We start from the raw sequence: 26,433 nt of genomic DNA, 5'->3' as shown, positions 1-26,433 counted from the left end.
AATTTCTGATACATTACTAAAGACATCTGATCATTAGCTGGCATGTTGAATTCCCTACCAACATTATATAGATAAGCAATTTTTCTTTCTTCGTCCACAGAAGTTGGTTGAGCTTGGCAGCACTAAATCTTCATTACATTTACAGATGCAGCAAGTCAGTCAAAGTCAATTTACTGTGCTCATTGTCTTAATATTCTGCCCTTTTCTTGAGATGCAGACAACCTCCTGTTTTACACCAAGCAAGCTGAACTGCTACCTTTTCAAAGTCTGTGACAATAAAACCAGTACACCACCATTACAAATCCCTAATGGATGCAGATGACGCTGGAGCAGGAAGAATGCATTTAAATGGTAGCTTTCTTCCTCTCAGAAGTCTTCACTGACAAAAGTTCCATGAAGGCAGTTGCTATAAAAAAAACACTCCACATTTTACTGTTCCATCTGAGAGTTATTTCAACTTGTTGACCAGCCTTTCTCCTTAAAACATAATGCAACAGAACAACAATTTGATTTAAGGATACTTCCACTAACATCTTCCATGTGCATGTTGATTCTTCTATACATCTTCAGCACTCCCATGCGTCTAGCTTATTAGATACCGTTATACAGTAACTTCACACCTCCCTCAATATTAGTGTTCATGTTTTGTCCTTGTAAAATATTTCAAGTATCTTGAGGAAAGTTAACTTACCAAGCCTTACAGTCCACAGCAAATGAAAGATTCATACTGAAGGAATCTGTTTCCCTCCAAGACAGGCAGGGGAATGCATGGAAGGGAAAGCACCTACCACCTGTAGGCATTTTTTTCAGACAAAAGCAAAACCAGAAAGGATCATGTTACATTGCACCTCCAGAGAGAGGATTTATTGGCAGACAACAAGGCTTACAAACTGTGCATCTCTAGCATCAGTTCCAGCAGCAAACAAGGTAACCATGGAAGTTTCCATACTACTGCCGGGCCTGCCTGCTTTGGAAAACATGACCTTGCAATGGCAAAAAAAAATACCAAGTCATGTTAAACCTGCCTGTGTACCTTATTTAGCCACTGTATACAAATATTTGTAGATTAATAAAGCAAGACCTACTATATCTCCAATTCTTAAAGAGAAGGAAAAAATTGCTTTATCATGTAGCTGACGGAAGCCAAAGATGCAGGTGGCTTCTGAACAACAGCACTGACAAGCTGACCAGTTAATCTGAAATGATTGCAACCCGATAAAAAAATAAGTCTAGCTTGTGTTTGTTGTTACAATTGAATCAATGACATGTATTCTTCATGCTCGAGCTCTTCAGCAACATACTAGTTATCCCTAAACTTGATAATGCAATTTCCTGAGTTACATCTGGGAGCTGCTTTTTCCGATACTAGATGGAAGAGTAAGGAAACTTAAGACACTACAGGTTGCATCTGTTGATAAAAATCACATTGCTTACTAGAGATGTAACAGACACAATCTGTTTAATGGCCACTATTCCTAATTTAAAAAAAAAAAAATACAGGCATACTGGCAGACTAAACATGAAAGCAGCTATAGGATGCAAATTAAGTTTAGTTCAACTTCGCAGCCACTGTAACATCCAAGAGTTATGTTGTCAAACCTTCTACAGATAAATCAGCATGACATTCATGAAATTTACAGGTTTCTTGAATCATTGTATAGTAGAGATACAATACAAAAAATAGAAAATGGAATTTCAGATTCCAAATCTTACTCAAATTATAATTTCTACTGTAAACTTTGGGGTAAAAGTAGAAGCATCACCTTACAATACTGTTCTTCAGAAATGCTGAAATAAGTTTAGGTTGGAAGGGACCTCTGGAGATTATCTAGTGTAGCCACCTGCTCAAAGCAGGGCTAAAACCCCAGACTTAAGTCAGGTTGCTCTGTACTTGTCCTGTTAACTTTTGAAAATCTTCCAAAATGGAGATTCTACAGCCTCTTCAGGCAACTTGGTGTAGTACTTCACAGGTCTTAATCACTGTCATGGAGGTCTGTGTCCACCCATCATTCCCACCGCTGCCACATTCAAGTTTCCCTTGTTGCAGCTTGTGACCTTTGCTTCTTCCCTTTTCACTGTGCACCTCTGAGAAGAGTCAGGATCCACCTGCTCTGTAAGTACCTATTAGCAACAGAGAACCACAATTACATCTCCTCCTTATTTCTCTCTTTTCCAAGCTAGTCAAGTGCAGTTCCCTCACCCTCTTTCCTTGCACATCATATGCTCCAGTCCCATGACATCTACTCAAGCGCTGCTGGAGTCTCAAGTTGGAAACATCAGCCATATGTTGGGGAACCAAAACTGGAAACAGTATTTGGTGGGGGCGCAGCAGCGACGCACAGGAGGGAATAATTCCCTCCCTTGCCTGGGCATCCATGTCCCTTGGACATCCTGCCAAGGCCACCACATGCATGGTTAGGGACCATGGCCACAGGGATGCTGCCGACTCAGACATGACTTCACACCACAAGAGGAAAAGCTCTCCCATCAAATGCAGCAGGCTTTGAATTAGCCCTGAGAAGTGCAACCACTGTCAAGTACAGGAAGAGAAACAGAGAATGGCACATCTACAGACTGTTTAGTCTTCACAGAAATAGGAAATATGCCTTTATTTGTGTAGAAGGACACAGGAATTCAGTGCACAATCCACTGCATGAACTATAAAACTTAGACATAAAAAGCTCTGCTAGTGCAGGCTAGTGTCTTCCAGGTAATTGGCAAAGCCTCCTTACTTTAATGTGTCTCATCCATTGAGAGCATAAACATCACCTGTTCAGGGGCTGAGGACAGATATAGTATTTATTTCTCCATTAAAAAAATGAATGGAAGAATCTGTCACTGCATCATCTCATGTCCCTAAATTATCTAGTTATGCTGCATGTTTCACAACAAAAAGATAGAATGGGACCTTCACACTTCTAACTTTCATTATCGATCAGAACAAAGTTTGAGGCAAAGCAAGAAATCTGCATAGCTTGGATGTTACTTGAAGTCAGTCAGCAACTTCTGTTGAGAAGTAAATGGCAAACTGCACACAGCACAATCAGTCCAGTCACCAGAATTCACAATAGGAAAGAAAGCCAGGTTCTAAAGCAGACAGTAAAAACCCAGCACAGACTCTCTGGTGACAGTTACTGTCAAAGTTACTCTGATACCAAAACAGTATTTACAGGACATCAAAGCCATGATACACAATGCAGAGAATACAGACTTTATCCCTATGCTACCTGTCTGTAAGAAGCTTGAATCTAACATCTGGTACTTGCACTACTCAAAAAAGCTCTCCCAGTAGAGGATTAACCATAAGCATCTCAATAGTACTGTGGCAAATGCATGCTAGAAGAGTGGGGAAGGTTATATAAAGCCCATAGAGAGAAGAAAATGCAACAATGGAACTGTTCCGCTAGAAGAATATCCCTAAGGTCACTGTTTCCGTGGACACAGAAAAAAGAAGCCAGCACTACACCCTACAAGACAGTTAAGTGGTTGTTCAGTAGAGCTTAGAATAAACACCGATCTCCCCATGTAATGTTTTCTGAGGACCTGGCATCGCACAGCACTTGAATGCCTGCAGGTGCTTTGAACAGTTAGATGCATTCCATGCACTAGCTGTAATTTACTTGTCAGTCATTTACTTGACAAATTATCTACTCAAAATGGCTCATCACACAGGATACCTGAAGTGTTACAACTATCATTAAAGATGCAATAGCTTTATCCTCAAACAGAACAAAGATACAAGTAACATCATCCCCTATACAAATATGCTTTGTCATAAGGCTTGCAATTGACATATGCATATACAGAACCACAAAAAACACACAGCACTGGAGAATAAATTTAAGATTTAACATGTTAATGGCTTAGAACTATGTACCACAGCCAAAGAAAGAGTGACTGCACAATCAAAACTGACCAGCATAACCTACAAGAGCAGAACTACTGTATAATCACTGAGAGAATGCCGGTACATCAGAACTGCCTGGCAGTTAGCATAAAGATTCCATTCTGGATAGCAGTGATTAATGACATTAAGAAATGATGTGCAGAGTTCAGCACACTGCATTGCTGTGTAGTCCCTCTCGTTTAAAAGCCAACCTTCATTTCCTCTATCAGTGAAGTTTGCAAGGTACACTTAAATGTAATGTCTATAGCTAATGAAACTGTTCCAAAGTAAACAAATTTGTCAGAGAATTATGAATTGCATTATCTTTAGCATTACCATTTCCCTGAAGCAGTACATATTTCATTCACAGTAAGTGGAATGGATTTTCATTTACTTAACAGTCTTTTTATTCATCTAGATACTATGGCCATAATTAATAAAACATCCCTGGTAAATCATAAAAGAGCTTTTGGAATGACAGTGTGCTGATAAGGTCTAAAAAAATATTATCCTCTAAACACACAGGGTCAAACAGCTAAATAAATATCTCTGGACAAGTGAGAAAAAAGGAATAGTAATGTGATGTTATCAAAGTACTACTAAAAACCAACTGTGCCCATAAGCACAAGTACAATTTATCCTCTAGCTAAAATCCTAGCGTATATGGTAAAAAGAGTAAATCCACCTACTGTGCTTCTGCGGTGGGCTTCCTAAATCCATTGTCTTGTAGAAATAAGAATGTTTTTCTCAATTGCCTATGTTAGAATGTAAAAATACTCAACATTTTCCCTTTGTCTTGCTCCCTCTTCTGCAAGTCCCTCTTCCTGTTCGTGTGAGAAGGCAGCTTAAATTTCATCCCATTTATTAGCTCAGTCACTGAGGAATCACTGTCAGTTTTCTGATGGTAGAAGCTCCTTTACTGTACACAACACCCGAAGATGCGGGGGAGAGAGAAGAGGTAGGATTTTATCTAAACTACTTTTTGCTGGAACAATTAACTCCTCATTGACTGATATCTTCCTAGTATCTCTAGAGTCAGTTGACACCGAAATGTCCATTCCTCTAAGGCAACAGGAAATTCTTTATGACAGCTGTTTAATGCTCATGTTCCTTCTTTTAAGATTTCCTCTGCTTTTCTTTTCCACTGCTTAACAAGGAGCTATAGTCAGACACTGCCACAGCCACGATTTATAGCTATATGAGATACCCCTTTTTCAATTACGCCAGAGTGATTAAGGATCACAAATCCTATGGATTTCTAGAGCTCTCTATTAGAAATTTATTCTCCACCAACTAACACTTGCTTCTTCAGGTAGAATATTTAAAACCTAACCCTGAACATCCAAAATAACAGAACAAAATTATCTGCAAAGAAAACAAATTCATTACCTCTAGAATAATAAAATGTGGATGCACCTGTATACATCTTCTAAAAAAGAAACACAGTTTAGTAACACCACCCCATAGCCATCTAAGTACAATCAACTAGCACTGCAAAGGTTTTCACAAGTTCCATGTTTTCCTGGGAGTACTACATGCCCTGTAGATATATACATCTCTTAAGGGTTTTAACTTTTTAATCCCTGCCCACAGTAAAACTTCTGATGCAAAGGTTTACCTAGAGCTGCATGAGGAAAGCAAGTCAAAAGAACTAGATTTTCCCAACTAACCATTTTCTTCTGGAAGACATCATGTTGGATTAAACACAAACCAGCCTTCCCCCTCCCCCCCCCAAGACAGTACTTAGTTCTCCATCTATTCCATATTTCTGCTAGTAAATGTTAAGAACAAAACCTGTTTTGCAATCATGAATCTGAATCCCAGTGATTCTAGCAAACGACCATTCTGACCTTCTATTAAGTTCCATTTCTTGACTTCTAAGCTTGATCTTGACAGCAACCCAGCTCCTGCATCTATCACTACTGAAATTTGTCTTGTGCTGGAGCACACTTTCCTGAACCAATTTTCCTCTGACTAATGGTCTTGCACATTCTAAGCATCTGCATATGTAAGCGCAAAGTTCATTCACTGTGACACAAACCTAAAGTTCTGTTCTTCCTTAGATCCAGTCACAAATCCTGCTAGCCTACTAGGAACCAACACATCGCTTCCGGTGCAGTGAGAGATACACCGGAGTTAAGGTGATTACGATGGTCTCTAAGCAGGTGCAAAATCTTCTGTCTTCTTTACTGAGCCAACTGGCTGGAACTTCAGCATTTCAGGGATGGAAAAAGGTTATTACTTCAGGGAAATATCAGTGGTTCTGGCAAGTGGTAGAGTATTGGACTGATTTATTTTGTCCACTGACTATAGTTCCATGCCCTATCACTGTAAAAAAAATAGTTAGACTATACATTTTGAGTGCTTTAAACAATTGATCTCAATTCTCCATTAAATTTTGGAATATTAGCCGTAGACACGGTTAAATAAGTGTTATTCAGAGAACTATTCTAATCAAATTGTTATGAAAATTTTGCAGTTATATAGTGTAGTGCAATATAGTACTTAATCAACAACACATATTTCAAAGCATGAAATGAAAAAAGTTTTAAATACAAGGAAAACTACAGAGGCAAAGCGACATGATGACATTATATAAAATTCAGTAAAATGCCAAAACATGTTCTAATATATTCAGATCCTTGATGAGCTTATTGCCTGAACCTTGGCTCTATTTCCTCCAAGAGAAGCGTCTCCCAGACTTCACCCAATATCGAAGGAAGAGAGGGACTAGTAAGAGTAAAATGAAATAAAGGACTGAAGCTGTTAACACTTCTCTATTCAAAATACATGCCAAGGAACACTCATAGTAGGGTAAAGGAAGCCTCATTCGTTACTTGAGATAAGGGCCACGTTAAAAAAAAAAAAAAGTCAAACACACACCATAAACATTTGAGACATCACTGGAAAAGCCCAGGGCTTCTTGAGGTAAGCTCCAGCTCTGTAATTATCAACCACACACATTAAGCACATTCTCTATAGGGCTGCTTAGGTCGACTATCTGCAAAGGCTCTTACCATATTGTGGTACTGTTCCTTCTCGTCTAAGAGAAAACTATCGGGGCATTCTTCCAGGAATTAGAAGAAAAAAGAAAAAAAGGAACACACATTTGCTAGCAGAATTTATCTTATCATTAGAGGTAACATTAGTTTTTCTCAGCAACAGCATCTACACCAACTCAGAAGAGTATCTTTCTCAGAAAGATCTCTTTAACCATTTAAGATGTTTTTGGCTTAATACTGATGAATCTCAAGCATCAAAGCAGCAATGTAGTTACCCATTATTGCAAGCATGATCCTTGAGACTCGTTCTGATCACTAGCTAAGGAGTCTGTCTCACACTGAGGAAAAAAACCAACAAAAGCTTAAGATATTTCCAAAAAATAGTCTCATTCACTCTTCTCTATAAACCATTCACAGCTTTTCCATTTTGTGCGGAGCATTTTCAACATAAAGGGTCCATAATCGAACAGTTTTCTTTCACATTGGCTACATAGGTTTAACTCATGGTTTGTATATCTGAGATGAGTTCAGAAGTATTCTCATTTTTTTCTACTATTTAGCCAGTGATGCAGCTGAAGACTCCTGGATTTGCCTAGAAGCTGGCAGCAGCAGCCACGGTTAAAGTAGTTCCTCAATTAACTGTAAAAAAACCACTGTGATTTTCTTCGGAAGACAGCTGAAGGTATTTGTTCTCGCAAGAAACAAAGCATTCCTCTCTCTGATGAAGTATTTAACCTCAGATCAAACTGGCAGATAAGATTCTGATGTGAACAAAGATAAAAACAAAACTGCTTGCAGATGAAGGGCATTTAAATGTTTTGGGAGGTAAGAAATACCTAAAGCCAGGCAGGTTTCACAGTATCATAGTCAGGGACGGCTTGGATTTTAAAAAGCCATTTGCCAACCTCCAAATGCAAATCAAAGCCAGACAATTGTCCACACTGTAAGACACAATGGCCAAGAGTCACATCTGCATTCAGTGACTCCCAGGGGGATTAAGTTTACCAGAACGATCAGCAGATACAAATAATTCACTTGTGAGAAATTGTGATGGAGAGACTCAGCTTTCGCTTACAGTGCTTACAAGAACAGCATCCTTCTGAGCTATTTGATTGACACATTTATTGACAGCTAATGGCTGTATCAAGAACTTCCCACAGATAATGCCAATATAGCTGAACCTGGTTAAAGCATACTGGATTCCCCCCTCATTTTTCCACAAACACATGCTAAACGCCCATCCAAATGAATGAAAAGAACATATTTTTCCCCTCGCAGCATTATAAAGACTTTAGTTTTCATTGTTCCAGCACTGGTTCAGTCAATCCAGAACTTAGTTTACTACCTCTAAAGATGCTGCACTCATTCTAATCATCTGAGCATTAATTTTACTTATTTCACTAGTTTCCAAGAGTCAAACTACAAAGAAGTGTAACTTCCCTGCTACCAGATACTCACACCTATCAAGAACTTTTATTCTGCCTTGCAACTAGCAGCAGTTTTGAGGGAGCACACCAGTAGTTGCCCGAGGTAATAACCAGCAAGTGACACTTGGTACAAAAGCTCCAGAAATAACAGTACTCTGACAGAACTGGTTCCAACACAGCAGGAAGCTTTCCAAACCCGCATTCTAGAAGGATGGAGTGAATGTTTGGAGGCTATGTAAATATGAGCACACATGCAGTGTAGTCTTCTGTGGCTTCTCTCTTTCACAGGAAGCCTGCATAGTACTGGTCATATATGGTAGAAGAACCATATTCATACATCATGTTTTTCTCACTGTACTGTCCACAAGAACTGTTCAATAACCATGGAAGATATACATATAAAAATAGAAACTTCTTGTTCCAAAATCTCCTCTCTTTTTTAGTTCGGTTTGTGCTCATGATGCCAGCTTAGCATTTGTGCCTGCATCCAGTAGATGGCAACAGCGATACAGACAGACCGTCGTATTCACAACACACTTATCCTAGGCTCTGGGTGTGTGTGCAAGCAGTGTTAATTACTCTGCTTGAAGTGTCCCATTTCCCACTACATCTAACATCTTTACAGGCAGCAACGGATATACAAGAGAAAGAGCAAAAAAACTTGAGGGGACAGATTTTGGTGGAGGGGGAAGAAAAAGCAGAAGGTAACATTCAGGTGATCTAGTTTCTAATCCATGTTCAACCATAAGAGCTCTTAACACCAGCACACCAAATATGTAATATGCCTCAGGCTTTACCTCAAAATAATTCAACTTCTTCCTCAAGTGACACAAAAAATAGATCCATCAACATCACAGCAGTATGTTGGACCAGACAATACTATGCTGATAGCATATTACTCAGTTGTTGCAGTCTAAGCCTAAAGTAAAGTGAGGCTTGGTCAGTCTCCTCTCTGAGACTGGTTATTTCTGTAGGGGCAAAATAACTTGCTCACAGATTCTCTAGAGAGATTTAAATTGTCTTGGAGTAATAACAGTCTTCATTACCTCAAACAAGGCAGTCTCAGATGATTTTTTGCTCAGTGGAAAGATTTAACCCATCAAACCTGCCATTTGTTACTTTCCCTTTCAAATTTTAAGGTGAAGGCTCCGTGATTTTAAGTTACAGAAATGAAAATCTGAGATGCAGCTTTCTACTATAAAGCTAACATAGGGTGATATCTACACACATAGTATACTACTTTTTTCCCCCAGTACATAAAAACACTGATTCTGTAACACAGTTCAGTCAGTACCTTTCATCTTGTTTTCACTAGTTAACATCTACAGAAGAAACAGAGCTAGCATATATATTGACTATCCAAGTAACTCTCCCCTTTTTATTACAGTCGCATGACTTCAATAGCACACAGAAAAGAAAGGTGAGGCCAAACTGCAATATTCCTACTGACAATGGAGAACGACCAAACCAGACATCTTAAGTACCTTTATGGTTCTCATTGCTATTTCTGACAGTTTCACAATCTTCCACGCGTTTATCCTAACAAAACTCCACTAAGACAAAGACAGGTGGTTATTAGTGTGTGCATTGCTGTAAGATTTTTTTTAATCCAATGGTTATTTGGAAATACAACCCATATCAGGCATGATTACATGGAATCCTGTTGCAAACAAGTGACATAATGTAACTAAGCATTATCTTTATATGTCATCATCTGTACCTTACTTGAACTTCAAATGATTTTATAAATCTCAATTTTTGGCAGGTACACTTCAGCAAATATTAAGTTCTAGTGATTTCTCTTTTTTTTTTTTTTAAATGGAAATTGCTAAAATAATCTGCAAGAGAAACTAACAAGCCATCACAAAAATGATTGTTCAAGTTTCTATTAAGCAACCTTTTGCAGCTGGAAACAAATCCTCTGAGGCCCTGTAACCTGGGCTTAAGTGGTTCAATCCGGAATCCTAAAATTGAGCCTTCTGCTCAGCCCTTTACTGGTGGAGAGGGCAGGAGGGAAGCAGGGACTGCATACTAAGCCAAATGTCTTCCTGGTGGCTTCCATCATATACGATTTGCAAATCTCTGCCCTACATCAGATGTACACAATGAACGTATGGAACACGTGTATATAGTGTAATGAATGTATGGATCAAATTAAGAACACCACTGCCCTCTAGAGTTAAGTTTCAGTCAAATATTACCTTCTGTATCACAAAGCGATCTGAGGACCAGAAGTTGCTCTTGTTATCAGGTAATTCAGAATACTTTCTCCTTTACAACACATACTACATTACATAAATGGCACAAGTTCTTACAATTCTGTCACCTCTTAAGGGGAGAGAAAACAGCTCAAAGACTGAATTCTTTCAAACAATTTTTCTTCTAAGACTTTAACAGTATTAAGGAACACTACATGAGCATGGACAACAGAAAATATTTTTCAAAAACTGAAGACTGATTCAGTTTCACTGTTTTATCAGTCCCCAGACCTGCTCCAGACCATCACCACCCAAGACAAAAATATCTCAGGCAGAACACCCACCTAAACATTTGGGTGCTTATTTGCACATATATGCCTGCAAATAGAACAAATTTTGTTTTAAAAAACTGAAAGTCTGGCTAGAGATTGTCAGTCACATTCTGAATCTGCATTAGGAAGCAGTTAAAGCCTAAACTCAGAGAAATTCTAGGCTGAAAGGGGCTCAAGCAACAATGTAGAAATACATCTCAAATCTTTCTAGCTCTACTGTTCCAACGCGCAGGTACCGAGGTTCAAAGTTGCAGATAGGCACATGGGTCGCAGCACAGCTCTAAGACTTACAAATGCCTAAATGTACACACCTCTCTGCGAATGAAGTTAATCCTGTTCCTTTATTACTCACCCAGAAGCCTCAACAGAAATTCATCCAGTACCGTACATACAGAGACACTTTTGAGCCCTCTACTTACACCCTTTTTTTAAATTTATGTACTCTGGGACAAATTCTGCCCCTCAGATACACACAAGCTTACTTTCAAAGAAATCATTGTCTTACATCCACGGCACAGTATTTACATTTCGAAATGCCACATACAGGTGAAATGTTAATCTGAGAGGGACTGCAGGGGAATTCTCTATGCAGACTTGGAAGTGTCTATCAACTGGAGCAGAGAGATATAGCCAATTGCCACACAGATAGTCTGTTATTGTCCTCTGTTTTCATCTTGTGAGGCACAGAGCAAGGATCCAGTTTATCCAGCATAACCGCCAAAAGCACGCAGCAGAATTTGGAAACTGCTGACTGCCATCCTTATGTACAGTTCACACTGCAATTCATAGACACACAGCTCAATTGACATTTTCATAGCCCTACTCTGTGCCTTTCTCCAATATTTTAAAATGTTAACTTGACAAAAGCAACAGCATCTTTTCCCTCCTGTTCTTAGTATGTCAGGCCCTCGTAGATTAGGCATCCCTAAATGAAACCAACTGGTACCTAGAATACATTATGAGAATACTAAAAGAAGATTTGCCTTATACAACAGATGCTTCACTTATTAAACAGCCCTTCATCATAAAAGACATGGCTTTTTTTCTGATACAAAACCATCCAAATCTAATTTTAAAAACTTACGTATGTCTAGATGGAGTGGCTTGGAGCTTTTTTTTGTTGGTTGGCTTTTTGGCAGGAAAGAGTAACTAACATACCAAACTTCTGCTTACCTAACTCAGTATTTCTAGCCACACAAAACTTCCAGGGTTCAGACTCTCTTGGGGTCTACAGGCTGTACTTTGCAGGACAGTTCCCAAGCGCTGATATCAGTACTCACACCCATCACTGTGTAGAAGATATTGCCATAGTTATTTCACTTCTGAATTATTTAGGTTGAACATTATTTATGTTTCAGCATGGGGAATAAAGACCCAGACATGACTGGGAAGTGTCTGTTGTGCAGGAATAGCAGTTCCCATTTACAATCAAAATTAGAGACAACAGAAGGACTATGTTACAAAAACAAACAAGTAGTCAGTAACAGACCCAGAACTAGAATCTGGGTCTGCTGAGCAGTCCAGTATTATATCTATAGATTCATGTCTGTTACAACAGTCCATGGACCCAAGAACACTTTAAATTAGTATAAGCTGATGTTGCCAACAAAGCAAGCAACAGTGCATTCAGCAAGCCTCACTTGTTCATTTCTGCCTCTGCAGCAAGGAGGAGGACAGACAGCAGCTTTCAACGTTCATTACACTACTGCCTTAGTCTCCATTCAAGAAGGAAAAAATGTGCTGAAAACATAATTCTTTAAGTGGAGACTATGCAAAAACTTCAGGATTTGGTGTCAGAATTCTGTAGTATCTACTGCCTATGTAGTACCAAATCAAGGAGAATGACGTGTTTAAGTTTGAACACTTCAGATGAACACTGTGTCTTTTCAGAATTCATTCAAACTGCATCAACAAAAACCAAGCCCGAACGAGTGTCCATTCTTTAGTCACTCACTTCTACATGCAGAACTAGCAGCACCACAGCATCAGTTCACATTTTTAACTGATGGGCAGTTTCACAGAAACCTAGCTTTAATTCCAGTTACTTTCAAATAGCTGATGCCAATTCACACAATCACACTCGTGTCTGTTCTTCAGCTAAACTTGTGCCACAGAATGGTTTGGACTGGAAGGCACATTTGAGGATCATCTACTCCAAACCCCTGCCGTGACAGAAGCATTGCTCATGCAGACAGGCAGCATGTTAGAACCACATACTGAAGGCCATCTTAAGGACTTCTCCAGGCTAATCTGATGGACTATATATCTAAGCAAACAGGATTTTGCATGTCTCCACACAACACTCTTTCATCAGATTACAATGGAAAAGTGAGCCTCGACATGCCAGAACATATTTGAAAAATAGAGGATTACTGAATTTTCCATATACCTCCTTGATTTTGGACTTTCCCAATGCTGCTGTAGTATTGTTGAATCATGTTCTACAGCAAAATTACGTAAAAGTTAATTGCATTCCACTCAAACTTCCTTTTTACATAGCAATCTTATTCCACATCCACATACAGCCTACGCAGAAAAGCAAAGTTTTTATTCCAAAAAAAGTAGCAAGTTTTGAAAATTGTCTCAACTGATGAAACAAATCAGAAGACTGCAGAAGAATGCGAAGAGTTTCAAGCAATCTAACATTAATAAGTATGGTACAGAAGTAGTTTGTAGGTAGCTAAGATACCATGGGACCAAATTACCAGCTGAGGAGCATTTATTTAATTGCATCAATTTATTCTGACCAGTGATTTAACTCTCTAGCTTCACCCTTTCCTAAGTTTTCTTGCAGATATATTCACCCAAATGAGAAAGCTGAAGTTTTACTTTTGACAGCATAGGCTTGATAAAGCTGAAATGTCGTATTTGAAAGCATAGGCTACTCAAGACAACAGCTCAACAGCTATTTTGATCACCTCTGTGTAGATTGCTTCACATTGATTACAATACACAGGCAAAACAAGAGAAGAGCTGTCACTGCACTACACAGCATTTAAACTGAGTCATATAAAGAGTTAATTAGAGTTAAGAACAAACTCAAGTGGGTGTTCCGAACAAGTCTGCAAAGGGATTCCTGAGCTGGAGACCAGCTTTTGTTTAGGTTCAGACCCACTTGCATTGGAATGCTGGAAGTGCAGCACAGGCACAATGAAGACTTTCTCTCCCTCCAACTATTCCTGCCATTTCTTTGCACTTTGTCCTACGTACACACACTGATAGAGCTTTATGTATAGAAGTATATAATGGACAATTCTTGTTCAGGGGGCAAATTACAATTCATCCTACAAATAAAAAGTAGTTCCCTAAAATTCAGTTTATATGATATAGCAATAACTGGAACATACCATCTTAATTCTGTAATGCCAGAAAACACGCAAATGAGGTAATACATCTATTTCACCTCTCAATTTCTGCACTTTTCTTTTTCAAAACGCTTGCAAACTGACTAATGAGAAAGAGCTAAAAAAATACTGTTGTGTGATCTGTAGCTGAGAGGCAGGAAACAATTTTTGGAAATATTTCTCTTTTTCTATTGACACACTATAGTAGTATTGGGGCAACCTTCCCCAGAGCATATAAGCAAGCATATCTTCACATGCTGAGGAACCACAAGATACGAATTGAACAGCTTGCAGAGTTAAGGACAGGAGAGCTGAAGAGTCGTGTAAAGGCGAGAAGACAGTGGAGTCCTAAAGAATGCTACAGGCCTTCTCTATTCAAGAGATTTGTCAGCTAAGAGTAATACCTCTTTGGACAGGTACATGAAGTTCCAATTAAAATATTGGGCTAAATGAACTTTTTTTTATTTTTAAAATTTAAATTTTATTTTAAATGCAACAAACCAGCTCCTCCTCCTTCAGATCTCTCCTGCAGCACAAATTCATCTGCCACAGACATCAGTTACACAATCCCCTTCCTCCTACCCAATCTCCAGTTAACATCTGATGTGCAAAATCACATCTGTAATCTCCAGAGCTTCCTAAAAGAGTTCATTTTCCTCTGAGCAAGCTGTCAACACTCAAAAGAGAACAACAGCTAACAACAGTTATTCTTCGAGCTCTGTGCATCTCAGCTCAATTCAAACAACCTTCATGGCACAGAGCCACAACCTGAGGCAGTATAAATCCCGCTCTCAACCTCAAGAAAGATTTTCCAGAAGCACTTGAAAGAATCAAGGAAAAAAGTTGCAATCAGTTTGACAGTCTCATCCTATGATAACTAATTCACATTTTTTAAATATGTGGCCCAAAATATTTTGCTTTTAGAGAGAGCTTGGTTTTCCTTACTCTTCTTATGGCCTTCATAGCTGCATTCTACTGCAGTGATTCCTCCTGGTTCCACCAGCGTTTAGCATTCGTTCTGGAATATATCCAGCAAAGATTAAAGAATAAAATATACTGGGAGCACTTGATGCTGATGAATAAAGGAGCCTGGTTGAAAGCCAAAAAATAGCTGATAGGCAACTGCACTAGAATCACCCACAAGCAGGATAATGGTAAGTCACAGGGCTACCACTGTTTCTTTCTTCTTTGTATGAGTTACTTAGATGAGAAAAATCATTTTTGTCTCAAAAAGATTCAGCATACCCTACTGCCTTCTTAAGAAGCATTCAGCAGAGACAAATATTTGCTCTAGCAAAGCTGCATAAACCAAATTCTGTAATTCTTATATATCGCCCTGTTTGCTGCAATCCTTCTCCCTCTCAAATCCACTGTTATTAAGAAAATTATTTCAGGCTGAAGACTTTCCTATTTTAGGATGAATGACCAGCACAAGGTGCTTCAGAAATCTACGGAAATAAAACGTGCAGTGACAGATATAAAAATATGTATCTCTTTCCTTCTGCGAGATATAATCCTGATCTCTACTAGTTCCTGGATTAAACCCTAAAAATGAGGCTTAATTGGGATATGATTGATGCCATTTAACAAATGGCAGATGGCATTTCTACCTACATTCAACAGCCAGTACTCGCTGGCCATCTTCTGTCTACCTGTCTTACAAAGAAAAGCAATACACATTCCTTTTAAATTCCAGTGCTTATCTCTTAAACCTCCAAGACTTCAAGACTTCTACTCCTTTTCTCACTTTCATCTGCATTTACACGTCAGCTTCATTTTTACATGTATTATTTGCAATCTACGTTAATTGCCAAAGGGAGACACAAGCCACCAGACTAGTATCCACTGAAGATATTCCAGCTAATTAATTCATCTCAGAAAAACATCTTTGCCAACCACCATTGGGAAGCAGCTAAAAATGCAATGGTCAAATTTAAAATGGGCAGCTTTGCATTCTTTCAGAAGAGTGTTAACGTTTATTAGCTACATTTTCAAACTAAACTAGATATCCACTATCTGTTGGGGACAAGAAGGGATAAGAATAAGTAAACAGTCTAATATTGGGTTCCCACTGCATTTGGCCATGAAAATCTAAAAGCAGGAGCGCAGTTTCTGTATACAGCTGCTCAGTTTTATACTTGAAAACCTGCTTATGTTGGAAGCACTTTTCGAACACATAAACCTTACATTCTTAAAGATACAATGAAAGGCACACAGCCAGGAACATGGATGCTTCTGTTGGTTTTTGTAAAGGCACCAATGTTACGATTCTTTATTAACAAATAAGGGATGATATGCACACCATTTGCAGTTTCAAAAGTAGATAGGCATATATCTCAAACTGTGCTTATGGATCTTTGAAGACATTTTAAACTTCATATATTTACCAAACCAACAATTGAAACATTCCCTGCCATGAGATTCAGCTGAACATCAGAAGGGATCATAGGCACTTTATGGGAAATGTGCATCCCCCACTTAAGCCACACATCAGACAATGACTCAGAGCCCGTTCGTTACTGATGCAAACTTCCGCTGTTCGAAGGTCTGGTAAATAAGAGCACTCTTACATTGTCCTTCCAATCTAACTGTGAATTTTGCCATGTCCTCATTTTTTTGCGATACCATTGTTATTTACAGCCACAGAAAGCAACACATCAAGATTCTAATCAGTACATTAGGTGAGGGTAGTATTTGTATTTTTCTTTAACTTGGGGGTAGAAGTCAGTTTCCCATCTATTTAAGTGCACCTCAAAAACACTCCAATCTTTCAAGTAGAAATGTCACCAGTCACATGAAGGTACTATGCCATCTAACATGTTTTGGGAAACACTGGTAACATTAGTGTCATAATCTTATGTTATCATGCAGCAAAAGGGTTCATAACAATTCATACTGTACTTATTGAACACTGAAAAAGCAAGTAGTTCCTTCACACAAAATAGTTCATAAAACACATACATAACTTCCATCCTGCATTAAAATCACCAAGGAACTAACTGTTTTTAATGGATAAAAGAGTTTAAGGGTCAGGGGGTTAGTCTAGGTGTCAGTTTAAAACAGGGAGCCAAAAAAAGGCTTGGTTTTAATCACACCTTCCTGCACATTAGAGGGCTTGCTACTAGCAGGTGAACACAACACTGTGGTGACAAACAAATAAAAGCAATTTGAACTTTCCTAAGACTGCAAATGTAAAGTTCATAATGCAAAACCTCCAATCTAAGAATGTGACGAGAAAATTCTAGCAATTCTACACATCAAAGTCCTTTCCCATGACTCAAACGTCACAGACTGTGTGTACAAGCAAGGCCATAAGAATGATTAATTCAGAGATATCCTTATTGTATGAAGCAATATTCCATATTTTATTTAAACTTGCCACAATTTTTGCCTTCCAATACTATCTCATTTAACTCCTGGCCTATATCAGGTGTTTACCGTATCCTATATGCCACTAACTACCAGAACAGGTCAAACATAGGCCAGAATAGTGACACTTTGTTTGCAGTTTTGGTTGAGATGTTGGTGGATTTTTTTTGGTTTGCATTTTTGTGGGTTTTGGGGAGGTGAGGGATGGGAGACTTTTGGTTTTGTTTTTAAATATACTTCACCCAAACTCTAATCATGATACCAACTACACAGAAAAAAGATACTAAGGAATACACAAGCACAAATCCTTCAAACAGATGTAAGGAAAACGAGAAGTACCATATGAAATCTCAATAAAAGTAAATTGGGAGAAAAAAATATTTTCAGTACCAAGCTATTAGATGAAAAGACAGTAACTTTTCACTTACCTATTGTGATGATGTTTGCAGAGAGGAAATGGAACCAGTTTCCATCATGGAGCATGAGTTCTCTTTGTGTCAAATCCCCTGCTACAGATTTCGGAGGAGTCAGAGCCATCTCAAGCTTTCAGAGCAGCCCAGAGCAGCCTAGCAACAGTGCTTGCTCCAAGTACCAAACAAAGTATTTCAGAACAGATATCTGCAGAAAGATTCAGTCGAGTAATAAAAGTATCTGAGAAAAATCAAGAATTTCAGAATGTTGCTGGCCTACTTCAGAAGTCACAGCGAGTGCCTTCTCTGCAATTCCACGTTCAGGAGACTGTCCTGGTTTAATCCTGCTGACACATATTCCACGCATTGAAGAACAGAATTCACAGTATCAGTGTGGAGAAAGGACTACCACTGAGTTCAGTCTTCATAAAATGGATGTGATGGTCCTTCCCAGGGGAAAAATAGTTACAAGTATTCAGTGTCTCTTCCGGGGGTCTCTTGCACGTTGCAGACCTGGAGAAGACAATTTTTTTAAGTGGTAGAATTTGCTTTAGCTGTTTATTATACAATATTTACTGCAGGAGCATAGCTAGATGACATGCAATTGACTGACCTCAACAGTTGCTTATACCCAGATAGCTCCTCACGTAAGAGAGGGCACCGACTCTTCTTTCCCTCACCCCAGTATTTTCTGCAATCGTAAAAAACCATGCTTTTGACAGCAGCAACTTCCCCAGAAGCCAAACTGCTCATGCTGGGATTAATTTTTTTTTTTATACATAGATACACACACACTTAATCATTCTACATAATAAGTGAATGTATCAGCTACATTCCCAAAGGACAGCTTTGAGAACTATCTGCTGTGACGTTGGCTTGTTCATTCAGTCTGTCTCTTACCCTTTAAAGCTCTTTTTTCCTCTTATATGCCTCCATACTCTATCTCTCGTCATTGTCTGGCATTCTCTTCTCCTTTTCTTTCCTATCTCCTGCCCGCTGGCTACAGAAGACTCACCTTTTCAAAGCTTTCAGATGGATACCTTCCTCAGAGAAAGAAGGTCAAAGGCTCACTCCAAAACAGCAGTCGCGCAAGACAGGAACCTGGGATCCTACCCTGTGCTGGTAACTGTTTGAATCTATGGGAGTCTCCTTCAGTTTGTAATTACAAGTTCAGCTCTGAAACATTGCCCTAACATGTTTTGTTGTGAAAGCACAGATCCAGTTTGACATTATTTTAAGAGAGAGGGCAATGAGGCATCACTATTAATTTACAGTGAGTAGAAATAAGAGGGGATTGAGACATTTGTAGCAAAAAATGACTAAGAGATGCCCCTGTTACAGCATCTGCCTGCTTGAAGTCGCACCTCTGCTTGTCTTTGGTCCCTCATTCAGCTCCTTTGGGAAGTCATTTCCCCTCTACAACCATCCTTTCATCAAGCCCCACCTTCTCTCTCCACTCTCTATCTTGTCAAAATCTCCTCTGTTGAGAGGGAGAATGTTGGCCAATGAAGTAATACCCATACACGGAGCCAAATGCACAGCAACTTCATATATGGGACAGTACTGCTTAGCAATATTAATCCTGTAGAAATTCAGTATCATTAAAATCACTTGTTTCCACATTTAAACGGAGAATATCTCAAAGGGTATCCAGTGGCTCTGAAATTATTTGGGGCACATCAGTGGGTGAAATTCATTTGGAAAAGAATATGTTTATAATAAAGCACAGCTAGAGCCGCCAAAACCAAAGTTATAGACTTCAGGCAGATTTCACAAGCTGACTGGATTGAAAGGGGAGGGAGGTAATAAGTTATCAAAGATACTCCCTGCCCTCCCTAGATACACATCCTTGTGCATGCTGTCATCTGTCTCCATAACCGTATGCCTTCATTATTGTCTGACACAAACACAATTAGTTAAAAGAACACAAAGCAAATATTCTGCTTTAGAGTGAACAAAACCAATTCATACATTTCCACGCATTCATTTTGCGCATCCCAAAATAAACGTTTTTTCCTTTAAGTTAATCCTTGACTTCTTACCAAATATATATACACACACACACAGAGCTGACTTGCCAAGGCTCATGCTGAGCTTTTCTATCCTGCACCTACTTTTCACTAGACACTTTACTGAGGCACATTTGTGATTATGACACTTTTTGAAGTCCAGCCACAGCTCTTCATCTTATAGGATTACTTGCTCCTACACAAGCTGTGTCAAAAGGAAATTCAGCACACTTAGGAGAGAACCAAAACTAGATATTAGAAGGCATCTCAGGAGTTAAATCAACTGTGGTCACTGAAAAAGCCTAAACTGCACTCAATAGCATTTCTGGAGCTACTCCCTTGCATACTCTGAGCAAGTACTTCTACATTTGACAGGCACTACCACGCAGCGGGTGAGTTATCTGTCTGCTTTGGTCATCTGGGCAACTTCTCCTCCGAACCACAATTTTATAGCCACTAGCCACAAAGTGCCGTTTCTGGTACATGTGCATTAAATGTTTAACCCCGAGATTAATCCAGGAAGCCACAGCTCACAGGACAGATGAAACTTTTAACATGGAGACAAGATTTATCCATTTCCTTTACAGAAAGTTGAACTGGTTGATAGTTATTTTGCCAGACTCTCTCACCTCTTTGCTTTAGGTGTTTTCTGAGAGGTCATTTCCTTCGTAGGAAGTTCAATCACTGACTCATTATACACCAAAGAACATATCCATGAGAGTGAGGAAGACTTAAGGGGCACAGACATTCATGCTGATACATACTGGCATTATTTCAGTGAAAGCAGATGAGCTGCAATATTTTACATTGTATGAGGATGTGGCTCACTGGATGTTTTATTGTCTTGAGTCATGCCAAATTCACATTCTTTACTATCTTTCCTGATCTGAAAGTGAAACTGTTGTGACTCATCAGATCTTTAAATGTCTTCTGTTTTCACGCAAAAGTTGTTCTTTCTTCACTCAGTTCCACCTCTTAGAGCTTCTGTACAGGTCCTCAGGCTTCCCTCTCTTCCCCCCTTCTCTTCATCAAGAAAAAAAAAAAAAAGCCCAGCCCCTTTCCCCAAACCAGCAAGCTGAATGCCCTCATAAATCCTAGGCAGCCAACAGAAAAGCACACAGTTATTCCTTAAAAATACAGCAGAATCCAAACTGGTATCTCAGAACACAATTCAGGGGCCAGACTTCCTATTAAAGTAAATGAAAGAAGCTCAGCTGGCTTTCCTGGAAAATATCCTGTGAAGATTGTATGATGAAAAATGTCAATTACATTCTCTGAAAGTGTAGTTTGTTATACTACAAAACACTCTGGCCTCTGAGAACAGCACTGTTCATTGACACAAGTCATGAAATAGTTTAAACCTTGTTCATGTGGTCTGAACAGTTACTCTCTTAGAGGACCGCTCAGGTTAAGATCCCTACCTAAGTATTATTGTGTGAGGCTCCGTAGTCGCTTAGAAAACAGGACTTAAAACCCTAGAGGCAGGATAGATATCATTTACAGACAAAAAAAGCTGTGCACAACATTAACAATCCCTTAGCCATTTTTATATCACTGCTTTATTTAAAATTTAACCCCGAAAGACCTGCTTTTGTGTTCAGGGGGGTATCATGTGGCACCCACCAGAACTCAGACAAGCTTTGATATCCTTCCAGAACAGATACACTGATACCATGGATGAAACAAAAAACAAAGTCATCACTTAAACCTGAATCTGATCAGGAAACAGATCAATAGGATCAAGAGATCAAATAGGAGAAAAAATTACTTTAAAACATTTGAATCCGAGACTTGAGATTTGCTTTTAAGTTCTACTGCAGTTCAGTATGACATACTGTTCATTTTAAAGAATGCAACTCTATTCACCGGGCAATTCTGTTTGAGATAACTTGCACGTCCAGGCATGTTACTTCACATCCAAAGCAACTGCAAAATGAAAGAAGTCTGTTTCAGTACTATGGAACAAGGGGGTAAGCCCACACCTTAGGGCGTGATACAACATTCTTTTTCCCAAGGGACAGAGCATGCACAGAACAAACTGGCATGCAATACAGAGCTCTCTGGCAAATAATTCAGTTAAAAATGTAAGGGGGAGCACAGAAAAGGCAATAAAGAAAGGAGGACATCATAATATCTTGCTGGCAGCCTGATGCATTCACCTTACACCCAGAACACAGACATTCCACTTAAAAGGAACACTTCACATTTGTCAGCTTTTCTTCAACCACTGCTTACAGCTTGAGCTAGAGCTGCACTTGCAGGAGAGCCCTGCATTTTTGCTGAATGATGTAACTGAATATTCCTTATGCAAGTAGGCAGGCTTATTAAACCCAAATAATTTATTTCAGGCTTATATTGACTGTGTCATATGACCTTAGCATTTACTTTACAAAACAAAACGTGAAATTTGCAACAAAGTCTATACATAGGGGATAGACTTGTTTGTAATCCCCATTCCTATTTATCCTGAGTTGCCAAAACCCCTCGCAGTTTCATAATCATGACTTATTGCTAGCCAGTTCCCAGACCTATTGAAATGACAATGGAAATATAGCACACAGCAGCCTCTTGCTTCTTAATAACATTTGCATTTCTTATTAGCAAGGGAAAACTGGAAAATTTTATTAGAAAAGCAAAGGGAACTAATGAAGCAAGGCTCTAAATCTTATCCAATAGCTTGGCTCAGAAGTACTTTGAAACTACAAGTTTCATACTATAGACCATGAAAAACAAAAAGCCTTAGAGCAGGAATGGGGAGAGGAAGATGTCCTGTTCGGAGACAGACAGGAAGTGACTACAGCTGGAAAAGCTATGCTTTTATTGCACATGGGAATTTGTGAGTCATATTAAAGAGTAGGCACAGACTACGGGCTCCAATGCCATTTGCAATCAAAAGATCTATAATACTAATAATGTTAATACTCTCAGTTAAGTTGGCAGTCTTGGTCACTTTCCAGAAGCCCAACTTTTTTTTTAATTTTTTTTTCAACATCACCTAAAGAGACAGGAGTTTCTTTCAAGAATAATCCCCATGACCTTTAATCAAGCTGCCTTCATGCTGTACAGCAGTTTATTGCTGTACTGGTGAATCTCTTAGATATTAAGGAATAATTTAGAATAAGTTAGAAAGGAGGTAGCAATACATGTTCTCCTTTTGCAAGTCAGTAGTAAGTGATCAGGCTTCCCCTGAGAATACCTAGTAGGACCAGATACAAAAGCCTAAGCAGAGGAAGGACAGCAAGAGAGAAAAGTGAATAAAATATATCTAATTAGCTAAATTGTGAAGTAAAAATGGTACCAGTTTAACTACTGCTAGTGAAATGAGACCATTACCCTAGGTAAAAGCAAAGCTTTTTTCACCAGCCTTATTCCAGACATACTTCAGCAAGCATTTATTGTAGTTTTCCACCACTTGTATCATTACTAAGACAAAAAGTTCTATAGCAGAAATTTATATATATAACCTCAGATTGGAACAATATGAAAAGCCAATCAGATGCACAGAATAGATCCAGAGCACAGGTTTAACACCACTGATGACTGCGGTTTCTAATATAAGAAGGCCAAAACTTCCAGCAAGGGGAAGGTACATATGTACTACAGCATCTTTGATCTGTATCCTGATTTCACTTATCTAACCTACTCTGGGTAACTGGAAAGGGATAAAACTTTGGCTGTGTTTGACACAACTGAAAGCCAGTAAGCAGGCTTCATACCACTGGAGAATATCAAGCACATGCATGCACAATAAAAAATCTGAGCTAGTTACATGCAGCTTTGGGAGAAGAGCACACAAGCCCCTTCAATGAAAACTGCAAATATTTCACAATCTAGTGTTTAAGTTCTGTAAATGGAAGTCAGGACTATTCTCTAACTACAACATAGCTCCCTCTTTCTAGCATTGTCTAAATACTCCACAAATCTACACTTCTTCCAAACATTTGACTTTCCTGAAAGCTTTACACAAAGCAGAAGCCAGTCATGACAGACTTCAAAACTAGAGATACTAGAAGGACACAGAAATAACGAAATGACCTCAGTGACAGGGAGAAAGGTGATGAGCAGAGAGCATGGAATAGCAATTCCAAGCCCAAAAGAGAGAATGACCGGCTTTGGAAGGATCTCGAACTTAAATTGCTTCAAGAATTTCACACCACGGATTTAAATAAGTGTAGATGCCCGACTTACTCTGCAATTTAAAGTGGTGCACGTGCTGCTTTAAACATCTTGAATCTAACACATTTGCATTGTCCTTAGGGTCACATGCTGCTTTTTGTTAAGCTTAATTATTGATTTATATTTAAGTGCCTTCTATGACAAACAATTGAGTTGGGGAGCACTGAATTCTCTTGGTTGGCAATTCACACTTCATTTCCAACAAATACTCCTAGTATTGATGTAGTTCATGATAAAAACATTTTGTGTGCACTCTCCTAATGCCATTGTCTCAAAAGATCATTTTTCAGACATTTCTGAAAGCTTAGTCACCATCCTGGACCTACAGCTGGGCAAAGGTTCTCATGATGTGCACAGCTGGCAACATTTTAATTTACCACAGTAAGGAACCTGGACAAAATCAAAAGCATGGTCTCTCTTCAGGTGGGTCTTTCTTCACACCACCCTACTATAAGACAAACTACACTGGTGAAAGTGACTGCTACATGTGTATACTGCAAACAAGAAAAACACGCTTACACTTGGCAACTTAAAGAGGAGGCTGTAATATTTTTTTTTTTTTGCCAAACATACAAATTAATGAGTCTTCTTCCTCATTAGCAGGAAGGGGTCTGGGAACCACTGAATCCATCCTCATTTTGTCAATTAGAACACAGTGACATACGCAAGCACTAACTAATGGACTTGCTACAAGGTAACAAGTCCTTAGGGCCTAATCCAATAAATGTCAAAGTACAGCTCTGCTTTGTTCACCACCTTATCATGGACTTTAATACTTTGTTAGTCAATAAATAACATTACTTCAATAATCTTATGTCATTCCGAATCTGTTTAAACTCACAGGAGGGAAACAAAGAAGTGAGATAGGCCACTTTATACTGCAGGAGACAAAAAAACCATAGTAAGTTATTTAACAAAGGATGATCCAAAACTAAAATCATAGACTGCAACCTCACTATCCACAGCATATAGCATCAAATCCACTAAGTGGTTCGTAAGTGTAAACAAAAAGCACACACACACACCCCCCAAATCCACACACCAGAGGCCAGCTTTAAGTGGGCATTACAACATTTGGTAAACCCCATCTTTATCACAGACTCACTCCAAAGCCAGTGGAGTTAATGCAAGTCTTTCTGGCAATTGCAGACATCTGACCACCTGTCTTAGCTCCACTCACAGCCAGCTATCTCTACACAATCCAATGTGGTCACATCCTTGACACACCAAACCAAGTCGAATATATTTCACTGAGTTCTTGCAGCAATCCCACTAAACAATACTAGCACATAACACATTCCAAAGTCTGGTTTTTACGTTCTCTTTTGCAGGCTATATAGCTGTTTCTTCTAGGCACTTCAACTTCATGCTTCTATTGTTTCCTCAGGCTTCATTCATTACTCACTTTTTTTAAATAAAAGGCAGAGAAAACTTCTAGAAAATATGTTCCAACATCTAAGGGGACTAGGAAATCTGGAATAACAAGCTGGGGGGGGGGCACATGGAAGGGGAGAATAGGCAGGGAGGAGCTTCTTTTAGGTTATTTTATAGTAACTAGTCTTGCAAGGAGAGCTATGAAGAGACATCCTTTTAACATCAGATTCAACACAAAAAGTAGTATTGCAAGTTTCTGCATAATGGCCTTTGGCAAACGACACCTGGAGGGGATGGGAACTGCATAGTTTTTGCAGCACTTTCAATCTCTCCCAGGAATGTTAGCATGTAAATCTCCTTCATCTTCCCACCTGATTTCCCTCTCAATTTCTGAGGCAATCTAGAGCTCCCTGACAACTATTAAGATGTCAGAAGATTCTCCAGGAGCCATTCCTTAATTAAGTGGAAACATGTGAGGCTGTGACAAACAATAAAGAAATGCAGGGCCAGATCAGAACCAGGTATACAAAAATCAATCTCAAGTTGCATGCTGTAATTCTGACTCAAAGGAATCTAAAAACCTCACTCGTCTGATGCTTTCAGGTCCACAGGTACAGGGAAACTGCACTTCTAAAATTATTTCAGTGCTTATTTTAACACTCTGTCATGCTTGCTTGGAATCCAACCTCAGATGGATGAAACAGTGAGCGCTCTAACAAATGAGATCCAAAGGCCTGCAGGCTAGCTTTAAGAAGCTAGAGGCTTAGCAACAAAATTCTTACATAGCTCTTCTTGTCAATAGAGCCTGCTGCACTTGACTCAGAGTATGCTTAACTGTGGCCATTTTGCACTGAGGAAGTTGCTCATGACACGTAGCCTGAAATATCATCTCCCCATCCAGAACTC

At 39.1% G+C, this 26,433-nt stretch overlaps 1 protein-coding gene across 5 annotated transcripts in view; it reads right to left on the bottom strand.

Annotated features, from left to right (window-relative positions):
- PLCH2 (phospholipase C eta 2) overlaps positions 1-26,433 on the bottom strand; it is a 111,166-nt gene that overhangs the window by 77,456 nt on the left and 7,277 nt on the right. For all 5 annotated transcript variants that reach the window (XM_075437186.1, XM_075437180.1, XM_075437182.1 and 2 more), the window contains one exon: positions 17,987-18,481. In XM_075437186.1, coding sequence (XP_075293301.1) covers positions 17,987-18,095 — 109 coding nt within the window. In that variant the 5' untranslated portion in view covers positions 18,096-18,481. The remainder of the gene's footprint in view (positions 1-17,986; positions 18,482-26,433) is intronic.

The sequence above is a fragment of the Opisthocomus hoazin genome, chromosome 16 (genome assembly GCF_030867145.1).
Source record: "Opisthocomus hoazin isolate bOpiHoa1 chromosome 16, bOpiHoa1.hap1, whole genome shotgun sequence".
Classification (NCBI taxonomy): domain Eukaryota; kingdom Metazoa; phylum Chordata; class Aves; order Opisthocomiformes; family Opisthocomidae; genus Opisthocomus; species Opisthocomus hoazin.
This window is presented reverse-complemented; position numbering and strand designations above follow the sequence as displayed.